The sequence below is a fragment of the Salmo trutta genome, chromosome 17 (genome assembly GCF_901001165.1).
Source record: "Salmo trutta chromosome 17, fSalTru1.1, whole genome shotgun sequence".
NCBI classification, from domain to species: Eukaryota; Metazoa; Chordata; class Actinopteri; order Salmoniformes; family Salmonidae; genus Salmo; species Salmo trutta.
This window is the reverse complement of record NC_042973.1, coordinates 46,712,952-46,730,485: the sequence shown is the minus strand read 5'-3', so window position 1 is coordinate 46,730,485 and position 17,534 is coordinate 46,712,952. Positions and strand designations below refer to the sequence as shown.

The following is a 17,534-nucleotide window of genomic DNA, read 5'->3' as shown; positions in this document are numbered from 1 at the left end:
ACATAAGGACAACTTAGAGTATGCTATTCTGTTCTTCTGGAATAGACTACATTTTCTTCATATCATGCTTCTTTAGACCGGTCTGAAAATAATGACTTTATTGTGAAGGTGTAGGCTATATTACATGGATTTATTAGTTTTTTTATGTTGATGTTCCAAAGGTTTGCATCAGTGGCTTGTAGGTTATGTGTGGAAGCCAGGAGATGCTAAATGTGTTTGTTAATTGTCAATTACCATGAGGCCGGCAGTTATTTGCTTGACAATCACCGGCTGACAAACATTGGCAGTAGAATGGCCTTACTAAAGAGCTCAGTGACTTTCAATGTGGCATCGTCATAGGATGCCACCTTTCCATCAAGTCAGTTCATGAAATTTCTGCCCTGCTAGAGCTGCCCCAGTCAACTGTAAGTGCTGTTGTTGTGAAATGGAAATGTCTAGGAGCCACAATGGCTCAGCCGTGAAGTGGTAGGCCACACAAGCTCACAGAACAGGACCGCCGAGTTTTGAAGTGCGTAGCGTGTGAAAATCATCTCCTCGGTTGCAACACTCACTATCGAGTTCCAAAATGCCTGTGGAAGCAACGTCAGCACAAGAACTGTTCATCGGGAGCTTCAGCCGCACACAAGCTTAAGATCATTGGACTTTGGAGCAGCGGAAACGTGTTTTCTGAAGTGATGAATCACGCTTCACCATCTGGCAGTCCAACGAGAGAAGGCTACCTACCCTAATGCATAGTGCCAACTGTACATTTTGCTGGAGGAGGAATAATGATCTGGGGCTGTTTTACATGGTTCAGGCTAGGCCCCTTAGTTCCAGTGAAGGTAAATCTTAATGCTACAGCATACAATGGCATTCTAGACGATTCTGTGCTTTCAACTTGGGGGTAAGACCCTTTCCTGTTTCTGCGTGACAATGCCACTGTGCACAAAGCGAGGTCCATACAGAAATGGTGTGTCGAGATGATATGTTTGGAAGAACTTGACTGGCCTGCACAGAGCCCTGACCTCTGACCTCAACCCCATGGAACACATTTGGAATACGGACTGTGAGGAGGGGCCTAATCGCCCAACATCAGTGCCCAACCTCACTAATGCTCTTGTGGCTGAATGCTGGGGGTACTTGATTCCAATCTTCCAAAATCTAATGGAACGCCTTTCCAGAAAAGTGGAGACTGTTATAGCAGCAAAGGGGGGACCAACTCCATATTAATACTCATGATTTTGGAATGAGTAGCTAGTTATATCCCCATAGCCATGTAGTCGTCCCCTGATGACAATTGAGAAATTTACCGGACCCATAAATGTTGGGTGGGGCGTAACCTGATTAGGGCGTCCACCCACAGTGCTCAGACTGACAGAAATCACATTTTGAATATGGTAATTATTTATATTAACATAACTTAACAAATTCTGATGTGCATTTTGGACATGTTAGAATAACTCCACATTTACTTTTCCTCAGCCAACAAGACAAGTAACGAATAGAAAAATCACTAGCTTATGTCAATCTATTGTAGAGAAGTTTAGGCTACCTATTCTACTGGTCAGCTTGTTGAGAAATAAATGGCCTTTTCCAAACAGACTCTGGGACGGTGTGGGACGATAGATCCCAAATTCGTACAACCTGTAGGCCTAGGCTACAGTACATTAAGTAAAATAACAACTGTAAAAAGCAACGAGTCTGCAACAGATCTGAACGTTTGCCTCATGTATTAAAACATTCAAGTTTCAAACGTTGCTTATTGCAAAGTGGTGTGTGACGTACTGATGAAGCCTGCCTTCCATTGCCGTTTGATGCATTCAAAACAACTGGGAAATTGGAAATCTCTGACTTCCGACTTCAGTTCGTTCAAAGATAACTGGGAAAAAACGAGCACCGACTGGGAAAAGTATTTTTGAGCTGTCATCCAACTCGGAATTTCAACTCAGGAACTCTAGCCTCTTTTTAGAGCTCCGACTTTCTGACCTGCAGATCACTGACATCATGGTTTGAGTTCCCAGTTGTCCTTGCGATTGATAACTTGTGGATACAATAATCACTTTCATTCATGATTCCCATTTTTATGTGCTGAAGTGTATTCTGAATATAACTTTGTCAATCTTAGGCAATTCTTCGGAGGGGTTGTCACTGATTTTACATTTGAAATGTACATTTTCCTTGTTTGTCTTTGAGTTTTAGAAATGGACAGAGGGGACCAGTACCATCGAATAATGCAGTCCCTGTCTATGAGGAGGACACTGATGGAAAATGAACTGCGGGTCATTGCTGCGCAAGGCCTGTAAGGATGAGGACGACAATGAAGGCATGGCCTTCTTAAAGGAAGATGCACTATGATGCTGAGCTACTCGGAGAAGACGAGGATGAAGAGAATGAGATCAAGGAGCCAGAGGAAGTGGAGCCACCAGCTGAGGCCTCTCAGCCAAGCTCTTCAACTGGAAGGTAACTATAGATGTGTTATTGTTAGATTCATCAGGCCTGATAATAGATATCTAAAGGACAGTTTAAATTTTTTTTTTTTATTAATATAGTATTGAGCATACTAACAATTTATTTATTTTCTCTCGTCTTTGTTCGTGCTCCACTTCCCGTTAGCCTAAACGCTCTGTCTTGCCCGATAGCATGTTTCAGTCCTATGATGATGTTGATACACAGGCACCGGAATCCATCTCTTTCAGGCCTGAACATCCAGTTGGTTTAAGTCTTGGCAGTGTACGTCAGGCAGTTCGGTCGACCGCTCAGGAAAGACTAAGGGAGATAGACTTCTTCTTTGTTGTTTTTCATGCAGGCGTTGGTGGTAGAGGTTTGTGGGTTCCCAAATTAGTCAAGGTTGGGGTCTTGTTTTGGAGTGCCCGTCGTATGGTGATTCCGTCAAAGCGTGGCTTGAGGTTACACCTACAGTATTCTACCGGTTTCTTGGACTGCTCGTTTACATGGGATTTGCCGGACCTTCATCTGTACTGGGGTGCAAAGTCTCTTCAGGGTTCTCTTGGGCAAGAGCTTTAATGTTGCGTAATCGCTTCAAAGCTCTGTTGGCTGCTTTACACGTTGTGGATCCTGCCACTGAGGATAATACAGATAGGCTTAGAAAACTGCGGTAGTTCCTGGACCACCTGAAACAGACTTGTAAAAAGCTGTATCAGCCAAAGCGAAGTGTAGACCTAGATGAGTGCATGTTCAAATCAAAGGGGCGATCAGGATTCAAGCAGTATTTGAAAGGGTGGCCAACTAGGTGGGGATTTAAATGATGGGTCATTGCTTCATCTGACACAGGCTACACTTCAGGTTTTAAATGTTTACATATGGGGATATGTGTTGGCGTAGGATAGGGGGCAATGTATTGGCCATACAGTAGAGAGACACACGTACTGTTACTTGCCTTCCCAATTTTCCCAATGCAAATGATTCCGTATAGGAAAGTGGTCCGCCAGCCTGCTGTAATCCACAGCAGGTTTGATAAATTGAAATTTGATCAGCTGATCAACTCCTCCAATGTTTTGCAGAACACCCAGAAGTGGTGGAAAACAACCCCCCCTCCCCCACCCCCCACTGTGTTGACATTGCAGTTATCAACAGTTAACTTTTGTTCCAGGAATGGCAGTGTAATCACGCAGCACCTGGCAAGGAAAATGAGCAAATTGGTTACTGCCAGATTACATTCAGAGACGCTTTCTCATCAGTTAGGAGGTATTGGTGTTAATGACAGGTATCTTTTGACAGACCTTTGTCTGTGAAAACTGTAAGCTCATCTTTTCACACACAGCACATGCCCAGTCTACAGGTGCCCTCTAGAAATTGTTGGCTGTGCTTCCTGTGTTACAGGAAAGATAAAAGAGATCAGGACCCAGTTTGTTTGTGTGGCACCTGAATGCGAGGGCATATGATTTTGCATCGTGGAGGACCGACATTGTATGAGGATGTGGCACTCATCCGAGTGTGACCCATAGCAGAAATAGGCACTAGTAAAGGGACTCAGATGTAGCTCAGATGTTCACTGGTAATTTTGCCTCTCTTGCATGTTTCCCTTTCCTGCATGTTCCTTCACCTGCATGTCCTTTCTTCCTTGAATGTTTTCCCTGTCTTTTCCGAGACATCCTGCATGCCAGCCTCCCTTTGTTTCATTCATGATTCTAATGGCCTTGGGGATGTGAAGGACTTGTAAATTGTAATGAGTGTAAAATAATGTTGCGCTTTTGGAATTGTTCCTGTACTGACTATTTGTGTAATAGATGAAATGCTTGTTGAATGTAGAAATAGACGTTGTAAAAGCTAATAATTATTGTTAAATGCCTTTATTTGTTCATATTTTGTCATTCCAGTTCAATTTTGATGAAAGGAGCCCTGAAATGAATGTTGTATTATATTATGGTTATGATTTTCAGGTTTGAATGAGACAATGTATTCCGCTAAGATTATTCTTTCAATAAAGTTATTGTTTTATTAATATTATATCACTTGTTTGTCTTTTCTTATCATATGTAAGACTAAATGCTATTTGTAATTTTTGGTGCAGATACAGTTGAAGTCGGAAGTTTACATACTCAGGTTGGAGTCATTAAAACTCATTTTTCAACCACTCCACAAATTTCTTATTAACGAACTATAGTTTTGGCAAGTCAGTTAGGACATCTACTTTGTGCATGACAAGTAATTTTACAACAATTGTTTACAGACTGATTATTTCACTTATAATTCACTGTATAACAATTCCAGTGGGTCAGAGGTTTTACATTCACTAAGTTGACTGTGCCTTTAAACAGCTTGGTAAATTCCAGAAAATTATGTCATGGCTTTAGAAGCTTCGGATAGGCTAATTGACATAATTTGAGTCAATTGGAGGTGTGCCTGTGGATGTATTTCAAGGCCTACCTTCAAACTCAGTGCCTCTTTGCTTGACACCATGGGAAAATCAAAAGAAATCAGCCAAGACCTCAGAAAAAAAGAATTGTAGACCTCCACAGGTCTGGTTCATCCTTGGTAGCAATTTCCAAACGCCTGAAGGTACCACGTTCATCTGTACAAACAATAGTACGCAAGTATAAACACCATGGGACCACGCAGCCGTCATATCGCTCAGGAAGGATATGCGTTCTGTCTCCTAGAGATGAACGTACTTTGGTGCGAGAAGTGCAAATCAATCCCAGAACAACAGCAAAGGACCTTGTGAAGATGCTGGAAGAAACGGGTACAAAGTATCTCTATCCACAGTAAAATGAGTCCTATATCGACATGTTGTAGGGGTGCTTTGCTGCAGGAGGGACTGGTACACTTCACAAAATAGATGGCATCATGAAGAAGGAAAAGGATGTGGATATATTGAAGCAACATCTCAAGACATCAGTCAGGAAGTTAAAGCTTGGTCGCAAATGTGTCTTCCAAATGGACAATGACCCCAATCATACTTCCAAAGTTGTGGCAAAATGGCTTAAGCACAACAAAGTCAACAAAGCCCTGACCTCAATCCTATAGAAAATTTGTGGGCAGAACTGAAAAAGCATGTGCGTGCAAGGAGGCATACAAACCTGACTCAGTTACTCCAGCTCTGTCAGGAGGAATGGGCCAAAATTCACCCAACTTATTGTGGGAAGCTTATGGAAGGATACCCAAAATGTTTGACCCAAGTTAAACAATTTAAAGGCAATGCTACCAAATACTAGTTCAGTGTATGTAAACTTCTGACCTACTGGGAATGTGATGAAATAAAAGCTGAAATAAATAATTCTCTTTACTATTATTCTGACATTACACATTCTTAAAGTAAAGTGGTGATCCTAGCTGACCTAAAACAGGGAATATTTAGTAGGATTAAGTGTCAGGAATTGTGAAAAACTGAGTTTACATATACCTTAGACAAATACATTTAAACTTCTGACTTCAACTGTATGTGTTTAATATACTATCCACATAAGAAAGTGTCTGATCACAGAACATCCCATAGAATTTGAGAAGAATACCATCGGTCACTAAAACGTCTGTAACCCATTCACAGTAAAATGTATTTAGATTTTTTTTCAGATCAATCCTTACAAAATAAGGAAGACTCAATATTCGCCAAGTTTTAACGATTTTTGTATAAGATGCACATTTTCACAGGTGTTTTTTTCTTGACTGATTTACAGTTTGATTGAGGTGGTGCTATTGTATGTCATACCATTTGAAAGAACTGTTTTTCAGCTTTGAAAATTTGTAACATGTTTTAATAGAATGTTTGACACCAGACAATTATTCTAAATTATGCACACCGGGGTTATGGTCCAGTAAAATATAGAACATTCCGCTGGGCAGGAAAGGGTTTTAATCTGCTATATGACAAATTAATCAGTGGTGCATTAGGATTTCCGATAAGTTTGAGGACAAAAACAAATTGCCCAACCTAATCAGATAGGGCAGAATGTGAATCTGCCACTATCGCTCAGCTCACACACTACGTCATTCTGTCACACACACACACACTCAGCTCAGACAGATCCAGCTGAGCTCCATCAGATATTAATTTAGAATGGAAAATGAACTTGTTAATGCAGCAATTGTTAGTGCATCGTATCGAACCGAATGGCATCAAATCGAATTGTTTCAAACTCGTTCTTGTATCGTATCGGAGCCCATGTGTCCAGATGCATATCGAATCGTGCTTGTAAGGAGAGATGCACATCCCTAGTTGCTGTCATGGAGTTTTATATGCAATGTCACAATCTAATTTACTAATGCTGTGAACAATGCTTTGCAGGTTCAGGTATTTGGGAGTTTCAGCACAGGTCTCTATCTACCTACCAGGTAAGCTGTCCTTCCATTTCAAGTAATTTGAAAAGTTTTCATAACCGTTATATTCCACCTTGGCATGAGTTTGTGATAATGTGATTATTTGTGTTGCAGTGACATTGACCTGGTGGTGTTTGGGAAGTTCAGGGAAGGAGACAGCCTCCCTTTGTGGAGGTTAGAAGAGGCCCTGAGGAAACACAAAGTGGTGGAGGAGAATTCTGTCAAAGTGCTGGACAAGGCCACGGTTGGTGTAGTGTGTGTGTGTGTGTGTTTTGTGTCCCGTCTGTGGAGGAAAGCTTGTTAAGTGTGTGCGTGCGTGTGTGTGTGTGTGTGTGTTGTGAACTTGGTAATAATTCCTTGTCCGTATGCCTGTCAAATCTGATCTCTCCTTGTCTTCAGGTGCCAATCATCAAACTGACAGACTCTCTCACGGAGGTCAAAGTTGACATCAGTTTCAACATGAAGAATGCTGTCAAAGCTGCTGCCCTCATTAAAGATTATAAAAAGGTACAATGCTCCCAGTGTGTGTGTGCTTGCACGCGCATACGTGTGTACGTACATATCTGCATTCGAGCACAATTCTCCTGGTTTGAACTGCTGTTCTAAAGTTCTCGCTCTCTCCTCAGAAATATCCTGTGCTTCCATACCTGGTGCTAGTCCTGAAGCAGTTCTTATTACAAAGAGACATGAATGAAGTGTTTACAGGAGGAATCAGCTCCTACTGCCTCTTCCTCATCGCTGTCAGCTTCTTACAGGTGGGTAGGTGGCCTTCCTCTCTATACTGTACATAAGTATTCAGACCGTTTGCTATGAGACTCGAAATTGAGCTGTTTCCATTGATCATCCTTGATGTTTATACAACTTGAATGGAGTCCACCGTTTGTAAATTAAGTTGATTGGACATGATTTGGAAAGGCAGACACCTGTCTATATAAGGTCCCACAGTTGACAGTTCATGTCAGAGCAAAAGCCAAGCCATGAGGTCGAAGGAATTGTCCGTAGAGCTCTGAGACAGGGTTGTGTCGAGGCACAGATCTGGGGAAGGGTACCAAAACATTTCTGCAGCATTGAAGGTCCCCAAGAACACAGTGGCCTCAATCATTCTTAAATGGAATAAGTTTGGAACCACCAAGACTCTTCCTAGAGCTGGCCGCCTGGCCAAACTTTGCAATCAGGGGAGAAGGGCCTTGGTCACGGTGTTGACCAAGAACCCGATGGTCACTCTGACAGAGCTCCAGAGTTTCTCTGTGGAGATGGGAGAACCTTCCAGAAGGACAGTCATCTCTGCAGCACTTCACCAATCAGGCCTGTATTGTAGAGTGTCCAGACGGATGCCACTCCTCAGTAAAAGGCACATGACAGCCTGCTTGGAGTTTGCCAAAAGGCACCTAAAGGACTCTCAGACCATGAAAAACAAGATTCTCTGGTCCGATGAAACCAAGATTGAACTCTTTGGCCTGAATACCAAGCGTCACGTCTGGTGGAACCATGGTACCATACCTACAGTGAAGCATGGTGGTGGCAGAATTATGCTGTGGGAATGTTTTTCAGCGGCAGGGACTGGGAGGCTAGCTAGAATCAAGGGAAAGATAAATGGAGCAAAGTACAGAGGTCCTTGATGAAAACCTGCTCCAGAGCACTCAGGACCTCAGACTGATACGAAGGTTCACCTTCCAACAGGACAATGACCCTAAGCACACAGCCAAGACACCGCAGGAGTGATTCGGGACAAGTCTCTGAACGTCCTTCAGTGGCCCAGCCAGAGCCTAGACTTGAAGCCGATTGAACACCTCTGGAGAGACCTGAAAATAGCTGTGCAGCGTCGCTCCCCATCCAACCTGACAGAGCTTGAGAGAATCTGCAGAGAAGAATGGAAGAAACGCCCCAAATACAGGTGTGCCAAGCTTGTAGCATCATGCCCAAGAAGACGCTGCCAAAGGCGCTTCAACAAAGTACTGAGTAAAGGGTCTGAATACTTATGTAGATGTGATATCTGTTTTTTATTTTTAATACATTTGCAAAAATGTCAACCAGTTTTTGCATTGTTATTGTATTTAATCCATTTGGAATAAGGCTGTAACGTAATTTTTTATTGAAAAGTCAAGGGTTCTGAATACTTTCCTACTGCACTGTATCATAATTATTATACTCCCAATCTAGTATTCTAGTAAAATGATTATATGAAGCATTTTCCCGGCCTTTTCTCAACCATTGAGAGCAAGGAGTAATTACTTCTGTACTATTGACTAAACTTTATTGATCCCCAGAGGGGAAATTGGATTTGTCACCAGCAGCATAGTGTTCTTACTAATATGTGTTCTTATGGTAGAAACAAGTTATAGACTGTATTGTGTGTGTTTCAGCTCCATAGCAGAGAGGACGCCTGCAGTCCCAACGCCAACACTGGCGTCCTGCTCATTGAGTTCTTTGAGCTGTACGGCCGCCATTTTAACTACCTGAAGACGGGGATCCGGATCAAAGATGGGGGCTGCTACCTCTCCAAAGACGAGGTCCAGAAGAGCATGCTGGATGGATACAGGCCGTCCCTGCTCTACATCGAGGATCCACTGCAGCAAGGTGAGCCACGGCTCACACACCTTTAGTTTGTTTAAGATTACTTACTGCAGTGTTTCCCAAACTCGGTGCACGTTTTAATTTGTCCCTAACATTACACAGCTGATTCAAATGTATTAAAGCTTGATGATTAGTTGATTATTTGAATGAGCTGTGTAGTGCTAGGGCAAAAATCAAAATGTGCACCCCTTGGGTTCCAAGAACCGAGTTCGGGAAACCCTGGCTTACTGCATACGGTAGTCAAAAATATGGTCGCAAGCTAGCTAGCTAGCTATGATGTCTCTGAAAAGTACACATTCAACGAAGTGTCTTGTGCTTTAGAGTTCTGCCATAACTAAGACAACAGATGTAGTTGTTTTATAGAGATGTTTGAGAACTCTTATGGTAGGCCAGATGCAATAAGCAGCTGCCAAGTTTATGTTTGTACCTGACCGTGAGCGTTTGGTGTTTGTCCTGTGTTCCCTGTGTTGCCCAGGTAATGATGTGGGCCGTAGCTCGTACGGGGCCATGCAGGTGAAGCAGGTGTTTGACTATGCCTACATGGTGCTGAGCCACGCTGTGTCGCCCATCGCCAAGTACTACCCCAACAACCACAGCGAGAGGTACAGGGGGGAAGGTTACTGGGGGAAGGTTACTGTCACATAATCAGTAGTGATGGCAGAAATAGACGATAGTTGCAGATCGCAGTATTATTTTAGGAAAATATTGGATCGGTATTTGACTCCCATCCTATAGCTTGCTCTCCATCTTCTTTTTAAATAGTGAGCCAACATTTTTCAGCACTTTTATTTCGCTGACTGATCAAAACGTGTGTATTTTATTTTTTGGGTGAGGGTTTCAAATCACAGACAGGCAATCATCTTCAAAAAGTACTTTGATCCACCACCCCCTCCCGGCGATCATAGAAAAACTCTCCCCATACCACCCTTTCCATGTGGGCCTGAAAGCAAAGAAAGTAAAAAATATAAAAATAGGTATGTAATGTACCTTCAGATAGTATTCACGCATTCGCGTACCGATAGAGGAGTGAGTAGCTCTGTTTTGTACCGATAAAACTGTGGTTATATGTAGAAGCCAGACAAGAGTTCAACTTAAGCGTCTAAAATCGCTAGATCAATATATCCATAAGCAACTGGAAGCGAGGGAGTGGTCAGTTATGTACAACAGCGAACCAATCAGTTGGTAAAGCGATGCGGTGACAAGAGCCCAATAAGCCATTGCTTTCCTCAGAGGAAAAGACAAGGAACAATCTGGAGACGCAAATGAGAGTAATGAACAGCTAAAGGAAATTCAGATAACATAGCTATAATGCTCTCAATGCTCATCAAAACAAACTGTTACCATCTGTTGTTAAAAAAAGATTTGTTCGAAGGAAAGTGGAGTCTATCATGTTAGACATGCACATACAAGGCTTGCGCATAAACGCCAGACAATTAAATTAGCCATCTGGAAACAAGGTTGCAAACTTTAGGCGATGAACTGGAACAGAAAGAAAACAAAATGAGATGAAACATGAGAATATTGTCCTTCCCGGAAGATGAGAACAAAGGAGACCTTTCCAGCTACGTGGTCAAACTGATATCAGAGGAGCTTGGCGTGGATATATCACCAGAGGATCTGGAACGATGCCGTCGGATCAGTGTGAAACAGGAGAACGCTAAATACCCAGCATGGTAATTTTCAAGCTGTGGAACTATCAGACCAAAGTCAACATTCTGACGGGGGGGAAAGGAGATCAAAATCCACGGCCAGTCCGTTCGATTCGTCCAGGACCTGTCTGCTAAGCTGAGAAAAAAACGCAAGCAAACACATTCCCATCAGACAGTCACTGGAGGAAAAGGAATCAAGTCTCAACTTTGCTTCCCGGCAGTGCTGTGGGTATGGAAGGAAACAAAAGCTGGAATTCACAAGCGCCGACGAAGCCCTAAACCGGCTGCAAGAGACCTATCCAGTTGAAGGAGAGCCCACTGCCCTGAGGTGGGAAAAAGCGGGAAAAAGCAATAAGCGCATACAAGTGATGTCTAAAATCAGCTTATTGTAAGTTGAGACAATATTCTTTCCCCCTTCCCCCCAATCCAATCTAAACTCTACTGTCCCCAAGTAACTGCTCTTCTCTAGGAAGTAATGATAGAAGTACCGATGCCAATGGACTACATGGACACAGAAAAGACAATACAAAAGAGAAAATATAGCACGTATGTCCATAATTGTTCTATGGATGTGTGTGATTGTGTGTGTGTGTCTGTGCATATGAATGGGAGTGGGAAGGAGGGTGAGTATGAGGGTGGGAGAGAATGGGTGAGTGGATGCATAGGGTATATGTTGTATGTGAATAAAGGAGAATGGATAAGTCGAAGGGTGTAAATGGGTCTGAGAAGAGGAGAAGGGGAAAAGATGGGAGGTTGGGATAAACTTTGCCTGGACGGGTAACGGAGGGCATGGTTTGGTGGTGGCGGGGCAACGGTGTGTATGGATGAGAGGTTGGGACAAGCTTGGCTTGGGTGAAGGGGGGAGAATTAGGAAAGGGAGGTGGAGAGGGAAGGGTTGGCTTGGGAGAGAGAGAAGGAAGGATTTAACTATACTACAATGTCATTTTATTTATTTTTGTGACTTGCAAACCTGCTGTAAAATGAATGAGTTCTGGAGAAATTAGCAGAGAATGTCGAGTCATTATTATTCCTTGTTTGTCATAATAGCTAAGATTCAATGGTGGTTATTGGTGAGAGTGTAGAGGGGCTCTATCCACGGTATTCGGATGGGGTGACTGGGAGGGCATCAGACACTTCTCTGACGTATGTGTGGGGCTCTACTCATCCCACTTCAGTCTCTCGGTGGACCCACTCTCCCCAAGTAGACCCCCACCAGCCACTTTACTTTTAATTTACAAGGTAATACAAACTGACCACAGTACTTATGTGTCAGTGATCCTCCAATGTATGTACAATGACATAACCCCGTCTTTTGGATTTTTTTTACATTAGGAGAGGAGTTGGAGCTTGAAAGCCCTATAAAGGCATAGTGCCACAAAGTACAACGAAGTACTTTGCTTTATGTTTCTTGTGTGTTCTCTGTTAAATGTCTGCTCAGCCCACATGCTCACACGCTATATATGTAATGTATATAATAACTATGTATTCATACTATGACTATCCCATTCCATGGAATGCCCACCGCCCTCCTATGACATGTCGGCTAAAATGTTTTCTGGTTCGTCAATGATAGGCGGAATAGACAAGGTTAAATTTGATTCTTAACATTTACATTTACGTCATTTAGCAGACGCTCTTATCCAGAGCGACTTACAAATTGGTGCATTCACCTTATGATATCCAGTGAAACAACCACTTTACAATAGTACATCTATATCTTTTTTTGGGGGGGGGGGGGTTAGAAGGATTACTTTATCCTATCCCAGGTATTCCTTAAAGAGGTGGGGTTTCAGGTGTCTCCGGAAGGTGGTGATTGACTCCGCTGTCCTGGTGTTGTGAGGGAGCTTGTTCCACCATTGGGGTGCCAGAGCAGCGAAAAGTTTTGACTGGGCTGTGCGGGAACTGTGCTTCCGCAGAGGTAGGGGGGCCAGCAGGCCAGAGGTGGATGAATGCAGTGCCCTTCTTTGGGTGTAGGGACTGATCAGAGCCTGAAGGTACGGAGGAGCCGTTCCCCCCCACAGCTCCGTAGGCAAGCACCATGGTCTTGTAGCAGATGCGAGCTTCAACTGGAAGCCAGTGGAGTGTGCGCAGGAGCGGGGTGACGTGAGAGAACTTGGGAAGGTTGAACACCAGACGGGCTGCGGCGTTCTGGATGAGTTGTAGGGGTTTAATGGCACAGGCAGGGAGCCCCGCCAGCAGCGAGTTGCAGTAATCCAGACGGGAGATGACAAGTGCCTGGATTAGGACCTGCGCCGCTTCCTGTGTAAGGCAGGGTCGTACTCTGCGAATGTTGTAGAGCATGAACCTACAGGATCGGGTCACCGCCTTGATGTTAGCGGAGAACGACAGGGTGTTGTCCGGGGTCATGCCAAGGCTCTTAGCACTCTGGGAGGAGGACACAATGGAGTTGTCAACTGTGGTGGGGAGATCATGTAACGGGCAGTCCTTCCCCGGGAGGAAGAGCAGCTCCGTCTTGCCGAGGTTCAGCTTGAGGTGGTGATCCGTCATCCACACTGATATGTCTGCCAGACATGCAGAGATGCGATTTGCCACCTGGTTATCAGAAGGGGGAAAGGAGAAGATTCATTGTGTGTCGTCTGCGTAGCAATGATAGGAGAGACCATGTGAGGATATGACAGAGCCAAGTGACTTGGTGTATAGCGAGAATAGGAGAGGGCCTAGAACAGAGCCCTGGGGGACACCAGTGGTGAGAGCACGTGGTGCGGAGACGGATTCTCACCACGCCACCTGGTAAGAGCGACCTGTCAGGTAGGACGCAATCCAAGAGTGAGCCGCGCCGGAGATGCCCAACTCGGAGAGGGTGGAGAGGAGGATCTGATGGTTCACAGTATCAAAGGCAGCAGATAGGTCTAGAAGGATGAGAGCAGAGGAGCGAGAGTTAGCTTTAGCAGTGTGGAGAGCCTCCGTGACACAGAGAAGAGCAGTCTCAGTTGAATGACCAGTCTTGAAACCTGACTGATTTGGATCAAGAAGGTAATTCTGAGAGAGATAGCAAGAGAGCTGGCCAAGGACGGCACGCTCAAGAGTTTAAGAGAAAAGAAAGAAGGGATACTGGTCTGTAGTTGTTGACATCGGAGGGATCGAGTGTAGGTTTTTTGAGAAGGGGTGCAACTCTCGCTCTCTTGAAGACGGAAGGGACGTAGCCAGCGGTCAAGGATGATTTGGCTAGGTAGGGGAAAAATCCAACTTACAACTTGGAAAGGTCATGGGCTTCATGATGGGAAAAAAGCATATGGTTCTTGAACACTTAGAGATTGTCAGCAGATGTTTTTTTTTGTAAGAGTTATATTTCAAAAAGGAGAAATTTAATATTTAAAGAGGAACCAGGTTGGAGAGGCCTACGCTGCCACCTGCTGTAGTAACAGCAGAGGTGTAGGCATCCTGATAAATACGAATACGCCCTTTTTCCTTATATCCCAGCAAATGGACTAAAAAGGCCGTTTTCTAATGTTGAATTGTACCTTACATGGTGAAGAATACACATTGTTTTCATTGGAAGTGAGTAAATGTTTTACTCATGTTGGCCACGGTGAAGGAGAGCCCACAGGCTTTGGTAGCGGGCCGTGTGAGTGGCACTGTATTGTCCTCAAAGCAAGCAAAGAAGTTGTTTAATTTGTCTGGGAGCAAGACGTCGATGTCCACAACGGGGCTGGTTTTCTTGTTGTAATCTGTGATTGACTGTAGACCCTGCCACATACGTCTCGTGTTTGAGCCGTTGAATTGCTACTCTACTTTCTCTCTATACTGGCTCTTTTCTTGTTTGATTGCCTTGTGGAGGGAATACACTGGAGGGAATATCTGCACTGTTTATATTCGGTCATGTTTCCGGCCGCCTTGCCATGATTAAAAGCGGTGGTTCGCGCTTTCAGTTTTGCACGAACACTGCCATCAATACACGGTTTCTGGTTAGGGGAGGTTTTAATAGTCACAGTGGGTACAACATCACCGATGCACTTGCTAATAAACTCTCTCACCGAGTCAGCGTATATGTCAATGTTGTTGTCTGAGGCTACCCGGAACATATCCCAGTCCATGTGATCGAAGCAACCTTGAAGCGTGGAATCCGATTGGTCAGACCAGCGTTGGATAGACCTGAGCACGGGCTTTTCCTGTTTTAGTTTCTCTCTATAGGCTGGGAGCAACAAAATGGAGTCATGGTCAGATTTGCCGAAGGGAGGTCGAGACAGGATTTGTCCAGGACATTATACTCTACACAGGGTCCACCACTGACATTCAACATTATGAGGGGCTTGGGGTGTCCGGGTCCGTGGTGATGACCCTGCTGGCTCCTCATCTCGGCAAGGGACACACTTAGTGTGTGGACAATTGGTACAGCAGGCCCACACTTTTCTAGCATTTGCTCTCCAACAGCACAGTGGCCTGTGGCACAGTCAGGTCGAACAGGAAGGGGATGCCGGCATTCGGATGAAGGAGAACGGTCAACAGCTTGCAGTAAAGTGGCATGACAAACGAGACATCCATGTCCTCTCCACTGTCCAATCAGCAACCGTGTCGCCCACAGGGAAGGTGGACCGCCCGACGGGAGACAGAAATATCAAACCAGACTGTGCTTGACTATAACCTCAAAATGGGGGCAGTGGATAAGGCGGACATGATAAACAGCTTTGTGGAATGCACTCGGAAAACTACCAGGTGGTATAAGAAGATATTTTCCCATCTGATCGACACTGCTGCCCTCAATGGCCACATAGTTCACCTGACAGGTGAGATGATTACTGAACAAGGTATTTTTTTGTAATTGGACGTAGTTCACATACGGTTTCATTATGAAATTATAGTGACAATATCTCACCCACCTACCCACTGCCTCATCCTCTCCCTTTCCTCATCCTCCACACTCCCTCTCCTCCATAGGTAAAGTAATTACCTACCAAAAGTACAGAGAGAACCTAATGAGAGAGCTGCTGGAGGAGCACCACACCCCTCAGCGCCCATCCACTAGGGGCTGTGCTGCTGCAGACAATCCCCTACGCCTCACTGCACGCCATTTCCCCTGCGAAGTCCCTCAAACTGCTACTCAAGGTAGTCGCACACGGAGGCACTACAAAGTCTGCCTGTCTGGCACCAGGAGAAGGAAGCAGAGGAGGTTGACAAAGTACATGTGTTTAGCTTGTGACACACCTCTGTGTTTTAACCATGCTTTGGGGAGTATCATATGCTCAAGCACTATTGAGCACATCTGCAGCAATTACTGACTGACTGACCTGACAGGTGACTTGCCATGATATTATGTCTTTAGAGGTGGGGGGTGGAAATGCAGTTGTTGTTCAATCACTGCATGAATATGAAATATGCTTTATGCATATTCATAAGTTGTAAGTCTTTTCAAGCAGTTTTTTCTCTCTAGCAAACAAGTTGTTGTTGTTGTTCAACCGCCACCAATACTTCAATAAAATAGACGGCTATTACTTATAGGCCTATGTGTTTTCTTGCTTTGTTTTCATCCATTAAAACTGGTGAGTGTACGCTAGCATACAAAAGCTGTCCTCAGTCTTCACCTCAAAAGATGTCCGGTTTCATTTATGATATTGGCAAATAATGTTCAATACTGTTTGTGTGTGTGGTTCTTGAAAGTACAGAATAAAGAGGAATTATTAGTAATTAGAATACAATATCAGGATATAGCAATACAACAATATTACAAAGAAGTAACGTAACACTGCTATAAAAAATAATAAATTGTATTGACAAAATCCCAAATATGAGTTATATAACAGTAACTGTTGAGCTCCACAATTGGGCAGGGCAGGACAGAGCTATGCTAAACAGGCCGAATGATAACAAACCATAGTCATAAGGCCAGGGTAGCTTCAAAAGACAACACAAGCTAATACTTCTCTGATGCAATTATCATTTGTTTTACAGAGCTAAAAGAAGAATGTAGCTAGCTACCTAAGCATTGAATATAACACCATAAAGGTTATGAAATAAGTAACGTTACCTCACGTGCGCGGTTATAAGGAATATACACATAAATTATGCACCTTACATACAGTGAGCTACAGTAGAAACGACAACACGACATACAGAAACTATTATAACATAATAAGGCACCAATTCTGATAGAAACGCACACATGTCCAAAGTCATTATCATGTAGTAATGAAAACAACAATGAAGGCAATGCGGGCACCAGCTGGAAAATTTGAAAATGTTTGTGCAGGTCCTGTTCTGACTGGAGATGCAAAAATGTCTTCATACTTGATCTGCGGAAACAATGGGGAAGTGCTTGGGGACGTTTGTCCAGCTCAGTAATGCCTAAAAAATGTATTGGCCGCAAAAGTGAAATGGCCTACTTTTATATGAATCAATGACGAGGCAGAACACACCTCAATTCAAACTGTTAGAAAATAAAATCATTTGAAATTGACAAGTTGAAACAGCCTATAAATAAACGCAGGCAACGTGCCTTGGTTTGAGGGCATGACACATTCCATGGCACATGGTTTATGAACTGATATGTAAAACAACGACGGATTCAGAACTTAAATTATTATACAAAATTCTTGCAAC

At 43.8% G+C, this 17,534-nt stretch overlaps 1 protein-coding gene across 1 annotated transcript in view; it reads left to right on the top strand.

The window, feature by feature from the left end:
* Window positions 1-17,534, top strand: part of LOC115152305 (terminal nucleotidyltransferase 4A) — a 45,850-nt gene that overhangs the window by 17,051 nt on the left and 11,265 nt on the right. Inside the window, exons 3-8 of the mRNA XM_029697061.1 lie at window positions 6,725-6,771; window positions 6,871-7,000; window positions 7,156-7,263; window positions 7,383-7,511; window positions 9,120-9,333; window positions 9,806-9,932. Of these exons, the coding sequence (XP_029552921.1) occupies window positions 6,725-6,771; window positions 6,871-7,000; window positions 7,156-7,263; window positions 7,383-7,511; window positions 9,120-9,333; window positions 9,806-9,932 (755 nt within the window). The remainder of the gene's footprint in view (window positions 1-6,724; window positions 6,772-6,870; window positions 7,001-7,155; window positions 7,264-7,382; window positions 7,512-9,119; window positions 9,334-9,805; window positions 9,933-17,534) is intronic.